Raw genomic sequence first — 17,748 nt, forward strand, 5'->3', positions numbered from 1 at the left:
CTTTCTCTTTTAATAACTTTATTAGAAGGAAAAGTCAGTTCTTTTCCTTTGCAGGATCTGACTTGGCTTTTTAGAGCAAGCGTGACAGGGTTCAGCAATGCTTCAAAACCTGTGAAATAACAACAGTAATTCAAAGCACATGCCACATTTTTATCATTCACCAGCTCTTGAGTTCAATTTGGGTTTCTCTCAGGCTATTCATTTCTTTCTGGTAAATTCCTAGTTCTCCAAATTTAATAATTGATTCTGCTTGAGTCATCTCGCCTATGGTTTCTGCACGCCTAATCCTCCAGGCAAGGGAGCTGGGACCTGGCAGAGCTGCCCTGGGACACAGGGACACGTGCAGCCATCAGCCGCGGGGCTGACGCGAGAAGCACAACGCTGCACTATCCCTTCACGGGGTGGGTGGAAAAAATGAGTATTGGGAAGAATAAGTACAGCAATGACTCACACAGGTTATAGGGCTGGACTGAACACAGTGAAGCAAGGTTTTTTTGTTCTGAAAAGGAGCTATTTGAGTTCAAAAGCAGCATTGGAAAAGGCCTTTTAGAACGGGATCCAAAAAGCCATGCCAGCTAAGAAGGTTTTCACATTTTCATGCTTCCATGTCCAAAGGCACACGGTTCAAACTGAGGCAGCAATGCATTTCAAAAAGTAAATACCATTTCCCTCATTAACTTGAAAACCCTGAAGAGATCAGGCCTTCTATTTTTAGCATTAAGCTAGAAAATCTAAAGCACTTTCTGCATGTCCAGCCTAATGTTTGCTAATTCATCTCTGTATGAATCTCCATCCATTTGCACCCAAATTCCGATTGTATCAAAGGAGGTTTCCTTACTTTACTGGCTCCCATGACTCCCGCTCAAAGCCCCTGTGAATTGACTGTGCAATTGAGGACTCCATCAGATCGACATATCTAACAACAAGTGGAGCAAACAGGTCTTGGAGGTGTTTGTGGAATTTTCCATTGCACAAATTATCTAGAATAGATAAATAAAAGTATAGTAAGACACTACTGTTACTAAAACCTCTGTAACAAACCACAGCGTGGCACTCATTACACAATGAATTTGTCAGTGAACAGGAAGAAACTTCAAGAACATAACAGAAGCTGGCATCAGGTACCAATGTTCACGACAAAGACAGCAAGAATGGCTTCTTACTCCAAACAAATAAACAGACAATGAATCTTCTTTTCCATTAATGTCAAACTTACAAATACATTATTACTTCCTGTGAATAAAATGGATGTAAGAAATACAGCACGGCAAACATTATGGCTTTTGCAGGTAGGAGAATCATTTCTTCTTTGGTTACTCACTACCATGATGCTGGAAATTGCTCTCTGAGGATGAGTCCCTGGCTTTTTTATGTGGTCGCAGAAAGCTAACTGGGGCCCTGGTCTGGGACCTAACTGAAGGCAATGCCAATTCTGTCACCAGCTCCCCGAGGAGCGGCAAGACCGCTGGGGATAGTGCCAAATCCTCACGGGTTTTGAAGGCATGGGCCCACGTGCTTTGGAGAAGAGCCTTATTTCACAAAGCACTATTCTTCTGAACTATTCCTGCTTCCATTCACTTTAATATTTTCCTCCCTTCAATAAAATCTTTTAAAGCAGGGACTGTTTTACTCCATGTTAAATAAATGCAGTACACACATATAAAACGATACACACATTTAATGACAGTGAGATAGAGTACCTAATTCCCTGCTTATCAGGCAGCCATTACCAAGAGACTTGAGAAGATGAAGCAAAATAAAAGTTCAACTTCTCACCTTCGACTGAGGCATTTGATTTAAGGGGTGTCTGTGTGCTTTTTTTCTAGTGGAAATGGAACAAAATCAAGCTGATGCTAAAGGAGTATGTACAGTAAATCTCTACCCATCTCAGTTCTCTGTGCAGCACGGAGAGGCTGAAAATATTATCAGTAACCTGAGCCGCCCACTGAAAAAGAAATGATCAAAATACAATACATACAGTCACTACGGAGGGAATCGTTTAGAAGCTGAAAGAGCGGAAAGCTGTCCCAGGTGTCTGGGGGTTGCACCTCTAACGCAGCATCCATATCCACTGCAAAGAGTGACAGGAAGGTCTCCGCGTGCTCAACCATTAAGTCTGACCACCAAGCAAAGGCCTTCAGAGTTGGTAGAAAAAGATAATAAAGAAGTAGATTAGTTCTAATAAAGCACAGGGAAAGATGTTAGGCCACATATCTCAAAAAAAGTATGCATCCCATGGAAACTACCTTTATTGTAAAGAGAACAGTGCTTTAAAGTGCTAGCCTGGACAGACAGTGCTAATCACAGGAATTAGGCACCGCTATTTTAATACAAAGGTTTCCTGTAGAGGATCTATTCAGAGCTCCACTGTAAAGGCACGCAGCTGTAATGTGGCAGAGACTGTTTTGTCTGTTCAATTTACAATAAATGACTTCATTCATCTTTAATTATGCTAATTATCAGAAAAATCAACTAATTCTTATTCTAAAGTACAAAAATTTGGGAGTTTCTTCACTGTGCTTGTGGGTTTTCTCCTGTGTTTTTCAACAGTTTAAATTTTATTTGGATTCACTACTTCTATTTGTCTTGAAAAACTAGAAGCCTAAGACATTAAAATCTGTCCTAAATCACTCACACTCTCCTTTAGAGATATTTCAAGCATCACCAGTAAAAGTTATTACAGCACTGTTCATTTTACATGGTTAGCTATACACACCCATAGAAACACACTACCACCTTCATAATGCTACTGATTAGGAAACCGATTACAAAGCTCTATTATCAACATGCCAAGATTAAAAAAAAAAAAAAATCTACGGCAAGCCTATATTTTCACAGAGGCAGGAAAAAAATATATCTAAACTTGAAAATCAAAAAATATCAGTGAAGTAACTCATTCTCATGCACATGGGTCCTTAAAATTCACTGTACGGGCTCTCTGACGTGACATTCACATCATACATGGCTCAGATGTGAATGCTGCAAACGCATGCATGCGTGTTTAGTAATCACTTCTGGCTGGGAACATGCAATATGAGAAGTGCTGTCGTTAGGACCATGTGCTGTCATTCTGAAGAGATAGGAAATTACTCAGGGACTTAAAGGATCTAAGAAACAGCTTTCCGGCACTTTGCAAGAAAAAGAAACCTCTAGCATAGGCACAAGACTGGAGATGAAACGGGAAAGACTGGGAATAGATGAATCAGTTCGAAGAGGAATTGCCAGTCAGGGAGGGGTATTTTTTGCAGATTTTAGCAGACCTGAATAAGCAGAATGGACTTGCACTTTCTCAGGGTTCAGTTTTGATTCACTGATGAAGAACTGCACTGATGTGCAGAGCACAACTCCAGCTGCTGGTTCACTCAGCCATGGAGAGGGAGCAGTGCCGCAAAACCATGTTGCTGCCATGGACCCCTTTAACGCTTCCTATTTTGGCCTGAATTCTCAGCTGCCAGTGATATCGGCAGGGGGTCTTTGGCACTATTTCCACTCCTTCATTCCCTCAAAATATAAAGCAGACTGACATTGCCCTGCTATTATTCTGCGAGTTGATATAAAACTGCTGTGAAGACGTGGATAGGTTGGACATGGCACTGGGCGTTATGTGCCCAGAGCACATCCAAGATGTTAAATAACCTAAATAACCGAATAACCCCCAAATTAATCTTAGTATTGGGCCCATCCTGTCGTGGGGGTGAAGATGTGGATGAGGTGGGCTGTGCTGTGAAGGCACGGCTTCGGTGCGCCCGGGGGCCGGCTGGGCAAATGCCATGCCCGGAGCAGCAACACCAGCAGGTTACGGTGTCCCTTTGGTCATGGCATGGGGAGAAGGCGGCTACACCGGGCTCCTTCACCTGCAAACTGCCCCCAGCCCCACGCACGTGGAGGAAGTTGTCGGGCACTGCTGCAGCAACACCTGCCCTGGGGTGCTTGGAAAGCTCAGGGGCAGCGGTGATAGTGGCCCTGGGCATTTCCAGAGTTGTTACTCTGGAAAAGCTGAAAGCGAGGGAGTCCGGAGGGCTGAGCGAGGGCTGAGCACACGTGGTAAAGCTCTTCAGCTCTTCCACCCACGTCTGGCGCTGGTGTCCAACTGAGCGTGTGGCCGGACACCTGGGAGCGCTGCCTCGGGCCGTGTCGCACCACTGCAAAACCACACAGGAACCAAAACCATCAAGACTCAGGTCTGCTCCCAACGCCTGCTCAAACCTTCTCCCCAAAGCGCAGGTGGCAAACGAGTGGATGCTGAGCAACGGGTCTGCGGAGGGTCCTCTTAAAATTAGCAGCACTCATCTGTGGTTTTCAAGGCTGCCAGGGCTGTCCTTGCACTGACGCGGTTTCTCTGGCTGTGCCTCTGCCTGCCAAGAGCCTGCCACGCTGTGTCCCCATCGGATACTGCCCACAGGTCTGCGGGCAAAGAGCAATCGCTACGAAGGAGCAACGGCAATCGGCATTTGGGGGGGAAGGAAAAGAGGAGAGGCCAAAGAATATCTTCTGCAGCAAATCCCAACATCAACACTTCAGAGTCCTGTAATAAAAACCTGCTTCCATGAAAAAGGAAAAAAAAATGCTATTTTTAAGAGAAATTATGAAGAAAAGCATGTGATCATTTGTGGAAAAAAAATATGCCCAAACCAGTCACAGTTTCCCTTTTGCTGGAAAAGTCAAATTTCAGCTCCATAAGTCTCTAACTTATGTCAGGATCCTCAACCTCCTCCTCCCTAGTCTCGGTGAGCAGGACCTTCCTGCAGTGGGAGCGGTAACACCATACTTTGAAAAATCTCCTTCAAGATGGTAACATTTCATTTATTTACCATCTACTTACCTGCTTTGCTTAAAACACAATGTAAAGGGGAAAAAAAGTGTGCTTTCTAGCCAAACACACCTATTATTGTATATTTTACACATGGATACACATGTATATATGTATGACCTCAAGGAGTTAAAATACATATATACATATACACATACATATACATAGAGAGAGAAAACAAGTTTAAAAATAGGTGAATGGCATCGTCTCTGGCATTTGTCATCAGTCATCCAGAGGAAGGGAAAGGGAGCTGGGAGACATCTGATGGGAAGAGATGACACAATGACAGAGACCTCCCGCTCTCACAGAATACAGACGAAGGCACACGGTTCCTGCTGCATTTCTGCCTGCGCTGGTTTGCTTCTCTCTTACAGGTAGGACAAACCCAGCTGACTAGACTAGACACGGTACTTCTGTTGTAATGTTTTTTGAATATTTTCCATGCTCTGAGTATTATTTCCTGGGTTCTCATTAGCGAGTCTGCCTGGATGTCCATGTGGGGAAAAAAGGGGCATGTTTTAATTGCAAAAACTGTTGGTTTTCAGTAAATTAAGGCATTTCTTCAGTAAGTGGTGCAATTTAATTTTCTGCTGAACATCCAAAGTAGACCAAAGCGTCGCACCTCGCAGGTTGAACCTTCTCCAGGTGAATGGACAACATGTCAAAAAACCCTCACCTGGAATAATTTGAAAAAAAAAAAAGTGCAGTACCTCAGCAATTCTCATTGCACAGTGAGAGCATAATGTGGCTACAATGCATAATAAAAATCAGTGATAAACCACCCAGCCTCTTCTCTCTCTTCCTTTGGGTGCAATTCAAAGTGTGCAGAGAGCTGGCCAACTGCCTGTACACTGCTGAAATGCCACAGCCACCCTCAGGACAGGGATTCAATAACGTACCGACAGTGTGCCGGGCTTCTGGAGAGAGATGAATTTCACCCTTCCAGGTCACCATTCAGAACAAGGGACCGGGATGGCTCCTATCTGTGTTGGCATTAACCTTCTGTCTCTAATCAAAACCTTGCGACACAAAAGATGCCGGAGAACAGTTTTGAGTCTTCCTCCTGGTGAGGATCTCGGCAGTGTGGCTGGCTGAACGCGACCGTCCCTGTAACTGCTTCCTTCAGAAGTCTACTATTTTCAAAATGACCTGCATTTTAAAAACAGCTCCTTCCCAGCTGGTTGTACATCCAGCCTGTGCTGGTGATGAGTGGAATAAAGCACTTGTCATCCTTGGACAGGTTATCACAGCTCATGCGCTAGCGCAGCGCTCTCGAGCACCCCCTCGCTTTTGTAAAAATGAAGTTTATTTCACTCCTCACCCCGTATATTCTCTCTCTACATATAAATACTGTATATCCAGTACAAGGCACATACAGACAAAACCAGAGGAAGACCACTACCATTCTAGGCACTCGTGTAGTACTTAGTCCGTCTCCACTACAGTGTACTAGAGGTCGGGTGAATGCGAAACGACAGAGGTAACAACAGGCTGAGGAGAGAGTCCAGGCAGGTAGGGTTGTGTTGGGATGTAACTGCAGCGCTCGTAAAATATACCCATTGCTACATGCATGGACCGGACTACTATGCCACATTTACCCTCCTGTGTCAGGCTACCAGCTCCGCAAGCAGCCGACTCGAAGTTGCTGTTACATTCCTCGGTCAAAGTTACGGAAGCGAGGGCAACCCGGGTAAAATCCCAGTAGGAGACATGGCACTGAGAGGGCATGCACGAAATATGACAGGAGTGACTCGTTTCATTCGGTTTAGTCACATACCTCTTTCCCCTGCCAGGATCATCCAAGATTGAATGAACAGTAGAAAAACAGGGAGGAAATTTAAATATGCAATCAGGCATTAGTTGGGTGTTGTGGATTGTTGTGTATTATCAATAAGTTAAATTATACTGCAAATTTAATATACACTGGAATGATTTTTAGGTGATTGTGAAATTATTTATCAAATGCTCTTAATGCAAAATATAGTGAGTATATATATATCAATGGGAAGGAAAAGAGAAAATAGTGAATGAGTGTTACATTACCTACAGTCATAAACAATAACTGTTCACTCTGAATTTTAAAACGATTAACTTTTCAATATGTATCCAAGAGCACCAGATTTTATAGAGAACTCAGGGCTCAATCCTGCAAATACTTACACGGGTACGCAACGTCACTTGCTCAGGCAGAAATGTCCCGATGTGCTGAGAGCGGGACTACAGCCAGCAATGTCAGCTGCCTGTGGGGTCAAGTGTTTCCAGGATCAAGCCTCATGATTTTCTGGTCTATATCTGACTATGACATGGTTTCAGTGGTTTTAAAACATGAATCTATCCGTTAAAGTGCTTTGAAGAGTTAAGAGTAGTTGTATTAGGCCTTAGATAACCCAAATAATGAGTAACAGAGAATAATTCATCCTAACCTCCGTGACTAATAATTGAGGTATTCCCAATAAGCCAAGGCAGAAGAGGCCAACAGGAAACCAGGTGAGTTAATCATGTACCGCAGGGGCCCAGGGAAACCCCTGGAAACAATTTGAACGCTCAGAAAGGGACAAAAAAAGAATTGTTTTGTTTTGTGGTGGTTTTCCTTGCTACAGCTCTGAACAGCAGGAGCGGTAAACTGCTGCAGGGACCCCGCTAACGTTGTCTGGAGACACAAACACATGACATTATTTGGAAAGATGACCTTTCTGAAAAGTGGACAGGCTTGCTCTTCTATGTAGTCGGTGGCGAATATATTTGGCCAGATTCGGCTCCTGCTGGCGCTGTACGAAAGGCTGCAGACTGACGTAGAGGAGAGCAGAACTTAATTAATTCCTTCTTCAGCCCTCCCTCCCCTCTGCAAAAGCAATCTCCCTGAACTGTACTTTGCCTTCATCGCACTCGAGCACCATTACTTAAGAATACTTTTGGCTTTTAAAGAAGATAACCCAGCACCAGTTGGGAAGACATCACACAAATGTACAAAGCTCCTAGGAAGCCACCGGAGCCTGCTGAAGACCTGGGGGACACGACCTCGCAGGGTGCCGCTGCTCACCTCCGCATGGTGTTCTTCGTTTTGCTGTAGGACTTCAATTACCAATTCTGCCAGACGTATTGTATCTTCTAACTTTTTAGCCGGTGTGACTAACCGGCCTACATTTTCTGTAGTACAAGAACTCGAGTTAAAAGGGAGGCAGGATGAAAAGCTAGACGTACAGTAAGTTATTTTAGAGATTTAAAAAAAAAATCCCATAATATTCTACAGCTTTAAAGATCTTTTCATGCATATGTTAAATGCTTATATAATTAGTACTGAGCAAACCAGAAAGCCACATTCGTTATTATACTATGAAAATACAGTGCTCCAGCTCCAAATTTCACAATACTGTCAGAGTTGTTTTGCTTTATGGTGAGATGGCGGCACTTTATTAGCTCAAATAAGAACATCACATTCCCTAAAGACAGCATCTGGCCACTAATATACGAACAATATGTATCCTTCAATGTAGATGACGCTATTATAGAAATCATGTCTATATTATTTTAAAATTCTTTTAAGAAGATCAATTCAAACAAATCTGTCTGTACTTTTAATAAATTGTCAGACTCGAGCAATTTAAATGTCACCTGCTACTGAAAGCGAAAATTGCATGTCTGCCTTGCTCCAGGATTTAACTCCACAAGTGTCAAGGAGTTACGCATGCTGGAGGGAGTGGAAAGTGGTAAATCCACCGGGCGTTCGTAGGTAAGATTTATATGGGAAAAGAGATGCAACTTTACAGCAAAAACCCCGCAAACAAACCAAAGAGTTTAAATCCTGGAGCTTGGTGTTTAGCTATATTGAGCTATTTTGCAGCGTTTTCTGAAGACTTTTAAAAATAATTAAATTATATTATTCTAGGTAATTTATATTATTAATAACATATTAAACATCCGAGGTGGTAACAATCTGGAACATTTAGAGTATTTAACTAGAAATAATATAGAGAAAAATAAACTAATTTCCACTGAACGACAGAGCTGGCCGAGTGCACCCGAGGGGGTTTCTATGATCTGACACCGCGGCTCACGTCCCTGAGGTGTTCAAAGTCTCCCTGCCATGCTCGCCCTGAGGAGGAGCAGAGCGGGAGACCTGCTGCCCCGGAATCCACCCATGCTGCAGCACGTCACCACGTTAACTAGAGACGTGTCACCCTGGGTGCCAATCCTGGCTCTCTAGTGCAGCTACGGCAAAGAACGGCATCGCACTTTGGTAGCTACACCAGCCAATTTATACCTCTGCACCGATGTATATTTTGGCCTCTCCATGATGTTAAAGCTGGAGATTTCATAAAGGGGAGAAGTACCAAAAAACCAAAACCAAATAGCCAAATCAATCTACTGCAATTAGCAGTGTACAACAGACCGTATGTGCCCAACCCAGCAAAATACTAGCTGTGCGTGCACTGAAGGGCCGTTACTAGTAACCCCCCTGGGATTTCCAAAGGAGCCCAGCTAAGGCAGCAGCTTGGGTCGTGCCGACATGCAAGGTGCTCACTGGGCATCTCGCTCCAGCCTTCTGCACACACTTGTTTTTTGCTCGCGTTCAGGTCTTCCTTACTGATGGGACAGAAGCTTGTGGTTGCACGCAGGTGGCACCGCTCTGCTCTCCTGGGTCACCCGGGGAGAAATCCCTGCCTTGCTGAAGGCTCAGTGCACTTAAGTGGAGGACTTAATCCTCCACCTCAAAATCTTGCCCACTCCTGGTTTTCCCTGAATACCTGTTCACAGGTAACAAATTTCCCATGAAAAGGAAAGCCACATTTTTCAGAACAGCCACATTTGAGCGGCCGAGCGAGGGGTACACGGCTGGTCTTCAGAGGAGCTCAGCAACCCGGTCAGCTGAAATATGGCATTGCGGGTGCTCAGGTCGGCCGAGAGATGCAACATGGTAAAGCACCATGCAAATGATCTCTATGTTTTTGCTGATTTATGCCACAGAGAGGGGCCTTGGGGGTTTCTTCTCCAGCTTCCCTTTCATTTCTTGTACCACTGGAAACAAAAAAATATCTGCTTCTCCTTAACATAATTTATTGGGCAAATACTGAAATTGGAGAACTGCTGGTTAACTCCTCATTCTCTCTCCTATTCAATCCAGTGCCTCATTGACTACAAGAAGGAGAAACCTCTTCCTTTTGTGCAAAAGGAGTCCAAAGACACGTCCCTTAGTAAGCTCTGGTTGTTTCTGTACCTCCGAAGCCAAGGGGAAGCTTTTCCATTGATCAGAGCAGCATCAGGCCCATTCTCATTTGCAACACTGATCTGCTCTCAGATACAACTAAAAGACAAAAGTGTTAATAAGAACAACTGCTCAGAGATGCTGTCTTTAAAGAAAATATTGATGCTTATACAACTTTGGCAGCCAGCAGATGTCAATCTTAATTTTTTTCCTTCTTATTTTAAATATTTCCCTGGTTAAGTTACTATACATCAGAATATTCTGCTAAGATAGCTGGAGCACTGACAGTTACATGAAACGTATACGATATACTTATCAAACATTTCATCCAACATCATGTAAAGCTCATACATATTTATAGTTTTCATGCAAAATGTTATGCAACAACAATGTTATTTTGTGCTGACGTTGATATTTGAAAATGTTGCATATGTCAGACATTGCTAGACAAAAAAATGTGGACATTTTGAAATAAATGCTACCTCTAAATCTCTAAAACCTACCACATCGCGCTAGGTATTTTGTATAAAGCTGCACATGAGAACTAGCTTTCTACTACTACACAAGCAACTGCTAGACTAGAAAACCACTAAATAAAAGGAAGGAAGACTATTACAGTACTTGGCGGCTGTTTGGCCATGCCTTTGAGCATATGATTTATCATGTTAGTCTGCGTTTGAGGAGGTGGTGGTGGCCCAGCCGGTGGCTTAGGCTTGGACGGACGGGCTGCTTGTGCATGACGGAGAGAGACGCCAAAAGTAAAGAGACAAATGACTTAATAAACAGTGACAAAAAGATGGAAACTTCGAAAGGAACATAAGCAGAAATGATCAAATACAAATGGAATAAGCTGCTGGGTTTTTGCTTATCGGTACTTGAAGTATCACACGGTAATGACACCATCTGACAACACATATTCTAGAAGTCAGCAGATTTGAACATCCTACGGTACTGTGCAATCAGAAAGTTAAAAATTCAATACAAGTATGAAACTGCACTTCATGCAGCCACGTGAGGAAACTGAAACAGGGTAATTCAGTTAAAACTCTGGAATTCAGAAAAGGTGAACTAAAAAGGATGACTTTAAGCCAGCACCCCAGTGCTTAGGTACATTTAGCAATAGAATAATGAGCCACAGGAATTAATTGCTTTGCAAATATCAATTACACATTTTAGAATTAAACGTCACTGTTGGTTAAAGGGAGCTATAAAATATTCTTGTGCAATTTAAACATGTAAAAAAATCTGTCACTTAAAAATGTGTGGTTCCTGATCGTTTCCAGCTCATTTAATTATTTTCAACTTGGAATTCTAGTGGCTTTTATATTCTGGGTTGAATCATATATAAAAACTTGCCAGCTCTATCAAATATGTTACTTGCTATTCCAAATGTTAGAATACTGCAATCAGGACTTGACCCATCTGTCATATAGTTTACAATATCAGCATAGGAAAAATTCAAAGAAAATAGCCTTTCCTTTTACATACACTCAGAGAATAAATTATATACTGTGAATATATTAACACAATAGTTTCTATTCCATATAATAACAGTTTTTAGCAGCATTGTGACTATTTTTAATAATGCCATTTGCAAGGAATCTGGCATATTTATCTGGACATTCTATTGCCAAAAGTCCTTGCCATTTTGCTTGCATTTTCCAGTGGGGAAAAAAAAAAAGGGTTGGCTTGTGCAAAGTAGATTTCTGATTGCTTTTAATTCTCACAGAATTATAACACTTATCAAAGTATAATAAAGAATACTCGAGTAAAGCATTAGTTAGAGAGTATGACTTAGGTTGGTTCCCCTCTGCATACACAGAGATAGATATACATATGTACATAAACACACATACAATGCGCACAGGCACGCGCGCACACACACACATATTTTTAGTCTTTTAAGCTGTGTAATGATTTAATTCAGACTCTCAGATTCACGCTACTGGTTTCTGGCTTTTTTTTTGTTGTTTTCTGATAACAGGAAAAGCAAATCTATTCGCTCATCTCTGGAGTCATCCTGATCCTTGTTCAGTGTTTTCCAAGGGTGGCTTTGTCCCCAGAAACAAACCTCTCAGCCTCAAGTGACAAAAATAACTGCTTTTTGGGCATTGGCCTAATGACTTTCACTCTAATTTAAAACATAAGCAAGAATTCAATTTGGCTACTCACTGATGGCTCCCGAGCTCAATATGTAGATGTAGGATGAATATGTTACTGCCCAGCACTATGGAGAGCAGTTTGTGCCAAGGTCCCCGTGTGGGAAGGGACCGTGGGGAGAGGGGACCGCACATCTCTTCCCACCCGCATCTGGCAACTGCGTGGTGGGAACCCCTTGCCACCCAGGGGAGTCTGTCGGGCTCCCAAGTTGGGAGAGTCAGAGAGAGAGATCCTCCTAAGAGCGTCGAAGCCAGGGGAAAATCGCATCCCAGAATTGCATCCCACTGCACCTCTCGGCACTGCGACCCTCAAGCACCCTTAAATGTGAGTCCAGCCCCTGCATCACCAACAGCTACGCACTGAAAAACAGATTTCAGACTTCACGGACATCCAGACCCCATAGCGTCGAATGGGCCTGACTTGTGCAAATGTTTTCTGCCCTAAAGAAAAGTCATTACCAGAGAAGGAAGAGGAGGAAGAGGCAAGAGATGCAGCAGCACCGGGACTTCACAAATCGCTAGTGCAGCGTGTACAAAACAGCTTGGAGGAGGCTCCTGCTGTGCAGTTGCCAGCACAGTGCCCCGGGGTGGCTTTCACTTCTCTGGGAGGCCTGCGAGAGATCCCCCCCCAGCGCCTTACCCCTGCTCCTGGCATCTCCCTGCCGCCACCGGCTCTTGAAAACAAGCTTCCACAAGGGATTACAGCAAGTTAAGCAACAAATTCTTGATGTAATTCTCATCTGGCCCAATCTGCACAAATATTCAGCTCTTTTGTTCATTTAAATTTTTCAGACCCAAACCCAGGGCTCGTTCATTTAAATTTTTCAGACTCAAATCCAGGGCTCTTGCACGATGGCTGCAAAACCACCTGGAGCTGAAGGAGAGGAGAAGAGCAGCTCTCTCCCTTTCTCGGGGCACTGAACACCTCATGAGCCCCGACCCACACTTCTCTTTGTTGCCTTCTTATTGCAAGAAAATTTAAAAGATTAAGGTCTGGCTAAGAAAAGTGATTAATATAATCCGTAAATTTAAATACAAATGGGGCCGTGACTGCAACGCCCTGTGAGGCGCGGGAGTTCACGTGCTTCTCTGGGTCCAGGTCTCGGAGATGATACGTGAGGTCCCTTTCACGGGGTGTCTCGGCTCCTGCTCAGAGCGAGGGAGATGCATAATGCTGGATGGGTTTTACGGCACTTGCCAGCGATCAGCTGCAGCGTATGTGGCAGGTTTTGTTTCACTTTGGCTTTTCTTTCTTCCCGGTCCTTTTTCTTTCTAATCCCTCGCCACAGCCAGTTTAGCATCAGAAATGCTCTTGTTATTTGTTGCTCAGGTGTGTCAAATGGGTAAGATTTAAACACCTCTATCACTGAAATCAGAGGCAGGAGCAGCTTCTTCCTTACTAACAACCTGACAAAGTGCTTGCCCGGACAAACTTCTGCCAAAGGTTTTTATGCTTTTGCATGATACTTGCAAATAGAATACTTGCAGAAACTCAAATTACTTGGCAAATTCTGGGGTTGTGCTTGCAATAAGCTTCAGCCTACAATGAGTCTAACAGGTATATTAAAAAATCTGTGCTACTTTGGGTAAGTATATTGTATACAATTTAGTGTGTGTGACTCTTTACGGACTGGAAGATTTTCAAACTACATATTTCTAACTCAGCATCATGACTTCTGCTAGGTGGGCTACTAACACATCAGCAACAGTGACAATTACATTTGCAATAAGAGAAGAGTATTGTTGACTTTTCATATTTTTTAAAAGCACAGCCACTGACTCAATGGTTTCCTTGTAATAATTAAAAATATATGACCCATGCCAAAGGCTTTGGTATGTAAGTGTTATGTGTGCGTTCATTTGCAAGCCAATCATGAAAACAATAAAAAAGAGCTGCTGTTCTCAAGATAACTATAAAGAATAATGGACTTAGCCTGAGGACGAGGCAAAGCAGCCTTTTATTATATTCGTGAAATGAATTTGCATGTATCTGAAAGGGACTTCAGTGATGATATAGTTTTTTCTTTCAAAATAAGATGTATTATCTTAAAAGTAAAAAAAAATCATAGAAATGTTTTTTTTTTCAACTCCGAAAGAGACTCTAATTCAGCTCTCAAAACTCAACATACTGAAAAGAGAAGCGACCTCCTGACTTTCTGTTGACTATTCAGCCTAGTGAGGAATTTTTGCATATCTGAATTATATCTCATGCCTCAGGCAGCAAGTTGCTCTGCAGTTGGTAAGAGGCTTGTAGAAAGATAATGGCACAACGCAGATCTTTGTGATTTCTGAAGCTCTTGTAATAACTTTGATACTGTTTTAAACACTGCCTTTGAAAGGGCAAGAGGAAATCTCGAAAGCTGCGTAACGATTCTTCGTTAAACACAACTGAATGCCATTTCAAGGAATGAAACAAATAAAGCAGCAGTTCAGCAGCACACAAATACAGGTTGTAGTCATGCCTGAGTTAAAGTGCATGATTTATTAACGACTTCAGTCTCCACTCCCGCATACAGAGACTGATGTTTTCATACATTTTGCATCCATATTTATTTGGGGAATGTAATTTTTTTTTTTTTTTTTTTTAAGCTTTGTGGTTTATCACAAATGCTGGGAGTGATTGCCTAGCAGCGGCTGGGCCGACAAATCACACAGGACCTCTCCTTGTCTCAGACCAGGTTAATTAACAGGCAGCTCAGCCCCTAGTGCTTCAGTGCACTTGCTAAGAGTTACGGATATGTGCACAGAGCTTCCCAGGCTGAGATCCAGAAATAGGGAAGGCGAGTGACGTAAAGTGAGCATGGGGACTGTGACAAGGGCCAGTACGAATGCCTTGAAAAATGCCACTGCTTCTTCACAACCTGTTGTATCGCTCTAGTCAAAAACCGACCTCTTCTGCACCCGCTTCCTTGGCTGAGGACACTTTCCACGCTTGCTGGGGCGAGCGCTACATGCAAGATGCTCCACGGCCGGTGCCAGCTGACGCTGACGCAGCCGAAGCCGCCGTGCTCGGTCCCTCTCCTACGGGTGCACCCACATCCCCAGCCTGACACAGGCACCTGAGAGATATCTGCCTCTGCACGGGCACCGTGGCTACCACTCGCTGCTCTGTGGGCAGCACTGACCCCCTGCACTGACGGGGTTTCAGCTTTGCACCCACCCCGGCACCGCTACCGGGTGTGTTTTTGAGGGAAGTCAGGCTTCCCTGCCAGCCTGGCCGGGAGGGACAGATCTGGGGAGGATGGTGCACGCCAGCGATGCAGCGTGGTGAGATGCTGCACCTCTGGAGCCCTGCTTCCCTGGACAGGGGCTGGGGAGGCTGTGGGACAAGCAAAAACCTGGCATTTTTGGATAGCCCAAGAGTAGCTGATTTCCCTTGGTGACACAGCAATAGGACTTCAGCAGGTCCATCTGCTCTCCAGTTACTTTCTGCTTGCAGTCCGTGCCCCATTGCTCTGCTGCCCTGGCACCAAGCAGCGAGGCGAGAGGTGCCTCCATTCCCACGTCTCCTTCACTTCTCATCTCCATGCATCAACTCAGCAGTACCACAAGAAGCCTCTCTTTACAGAGACCAAAACCAAATCACAATATGAGAAATACTCGGTCTGAAAACTAAAAAAGAAGTCTTATATTAAACATAATCAGCTGTCAAACTGACAACTATCACCTTGGCTGGCACCATCTCTAAAGCTGCCTGTACCCAACTCCAGCAGTGCAAAGTGTCACTTGTGTTCCTGGGATCCCTCCGTGCCGTGGCACTCCAACACAGTGCAGCACATTTCACAGATCCTGTGCTTAAGGGATGGAGAAGTTATTCTTTTCTAAAGGAACGATGGATTCCCTACTTATATAAATAAGCAGACGAACACTTATTAAAAGGTTGCACTTATTAATCTGAGTGTTAGTAGTTTTGTCTGATTAATAACTAAAGCAAGTAGTTAATCTTTAATTGTTTTAGCATAGTGTTCTGTTTAATGTTCTCTTTCAAATCAGTAGTTTTAAAGCAAGGCAAGACACTACACACTTTTCAGGAGAAAGGATATCAAAGGGTGACATTTGTGTGTTTAAGAAGTTGATGTTTTCAGTATCTTATTTTTATTCTTGCTTCTGGCAAAATAAATAAAAAGTCAGGCCAAAACCCAGTCACTTTTGACTCCACTTAAGCTGAGGAACTGGTTTCAAGTTGAGTCCTGCTGACCTTGCCCGAAAATTTTTCATTTAAGACAACGGGAGATTTGTGGGCACAAAGCAGCAGAGTCGCAACTCTCTGCGTCCTTTCACTCGCTCCAAGCATCGAGAAGAAGCAGCTTTATTTTTAAACGAGCTGGGCCATAGAAATGTCCTTCTGAATTTCTAAACTGTAAGCATGTGACGAGCCGCTGCCAGCAAGCACGATGCTCAGCGCATTTATTGTGCTCAATGCACAACAGCCCGCGCTCACTTTAATCCGCCGTAGTTACCAGTAATAGCTGGGATTGTTCTATTTGCTATTTGTTTATTTGCACCTCTCGTAGCTGTAGGGAAAAACTATTCTCCATTTTCTAAATATTTATTGCTATTCAAAATTAATTTTAGCGTCATGCAGTCGCTCTTGATCTGGGCCAAATTTGAGCTGCGGAGGCCTGGGGAAGCCAGGGCAGAACCGGGCCCAGCCTCTTGCACTGCTTTTTAAAAGCAATTTCCCTTTGGAAACAAGAGCTGAAATCAACCCGATCCTCCCCCCCCCCCCCCCCCAAAACAGAACAATCTACTCACAAAAATAAATGAACAGTTCAGGTTTCAAGGACTTTCGAACTAGGACTCTGGGATACAACAGAAACGAGAACAGGGGCTGCAGAGCTCCACCATCCCTTCTGAAGAGACGGGCGCTTGAGCTGAGCCTTTGCCTTGTTACACGTCACCACAGGTTATAAACGAGAGACAAACACGACTTCTGTCCCACCGGATTGTTTGTTACACATTAACAAAAAAATAGAAAAAAAAAAAAAATTAAAAACCCAGTCCTCCCGTCAGGGCATAAAACAGAAGATATGAAAAACAAAAATGGACGTTAGTTTAGTTATAAATGTGCTTGTTAGGTGTGTTAAATTAATGGCCAAATCACCAACATTTTTTCACCCAAAATGAGCTGCATTTCTTTTGGAAAACAAGACACTTTCTCTTTACAAAAAAGGCTAGATTCTCCTCTAAAACTGTCTCCTAAGAAGATACTATATTTCTATAAGGTATTTCTAATCTACACTCTACTCTAAGGAAGGAGGAAAAGGAGATTACGTAGACAGCACAAATTAACTCCTTAAGTATTAATGCATCTCCATTTTCAGCCTGAAGGAGTACATATCTTAAGGAGCTATGAAAAAATAAAACAAAATAAATATAACTCAACAGTCCTAGCAATTTATAATGCATATACAATTGTTCACCTGCGTCCTTTTGATTCTCTATATGAAAGAGAGAAAGCAACAAGGAGAGAAAAGAGAGAAACAAGAACAGATATGCAGGATTAATGAGCAAGTGGACCGCACAGCCCCCCAGTTATGCGTGATATATGACATTTGAAAAGAAGAAAAGTCGCC

General features: G+C 43.3%; 1 protein-coding gene across 8 annotated transcripts in view; it reads right to left on the bottom strand.

Moving 5' to 3' along the window:
* Positions 1–17,748, bottom strand: part of CADPS (calcium dependent secretion activator) — a 229,456-nt gene that overhangs the window by 51,041 nt on the left and 160,667 nt on the right. For 4 of the 8 annotated variants that reach the window (XM_076346559.1, XM_076346555.1, XM_076346557.1 and 1 more), the window contains 4 exons: positions 17,596–17,613; positions 7,851–7,957; positions 1,979–2,135; positions 839–980 (listed from right to left, as the gene is read on the bottom strand). In XM_076346559.1, the coding sequence (XP_076202674.1) occupies positions 839–980; positions 1,979–2,135; positions 7,851–7,957; positions 17,596–17,613 (424 nt within the window). The remainder of the gene's footprint in view (positions 1–838; positions 981–1,978; positions 2,136–7,850; positions 7,958–17,595; positions 17,614–17,748) is intronic. The other 4 variants (XM_076346560.1, XM_076346556.1, XM_076346558.1 and 1 more) reach the window with 1 other exon arrangement.

Source organism: Aptenodytes patagonicus, chromosome 8, assembly GCF_965638725.1.
Source record: "Aptenodytes patagonicus chromosome 8, bAptPat1.pri.cur, whole genome shotgun sequence".
NCBI classification, from domain to species: Eukaryota; Metazoa; Chordata; class Aves; order Sphenisciformes; family Spheniscidae; genus Aptenodytes; species Aptenodytes patagonicus.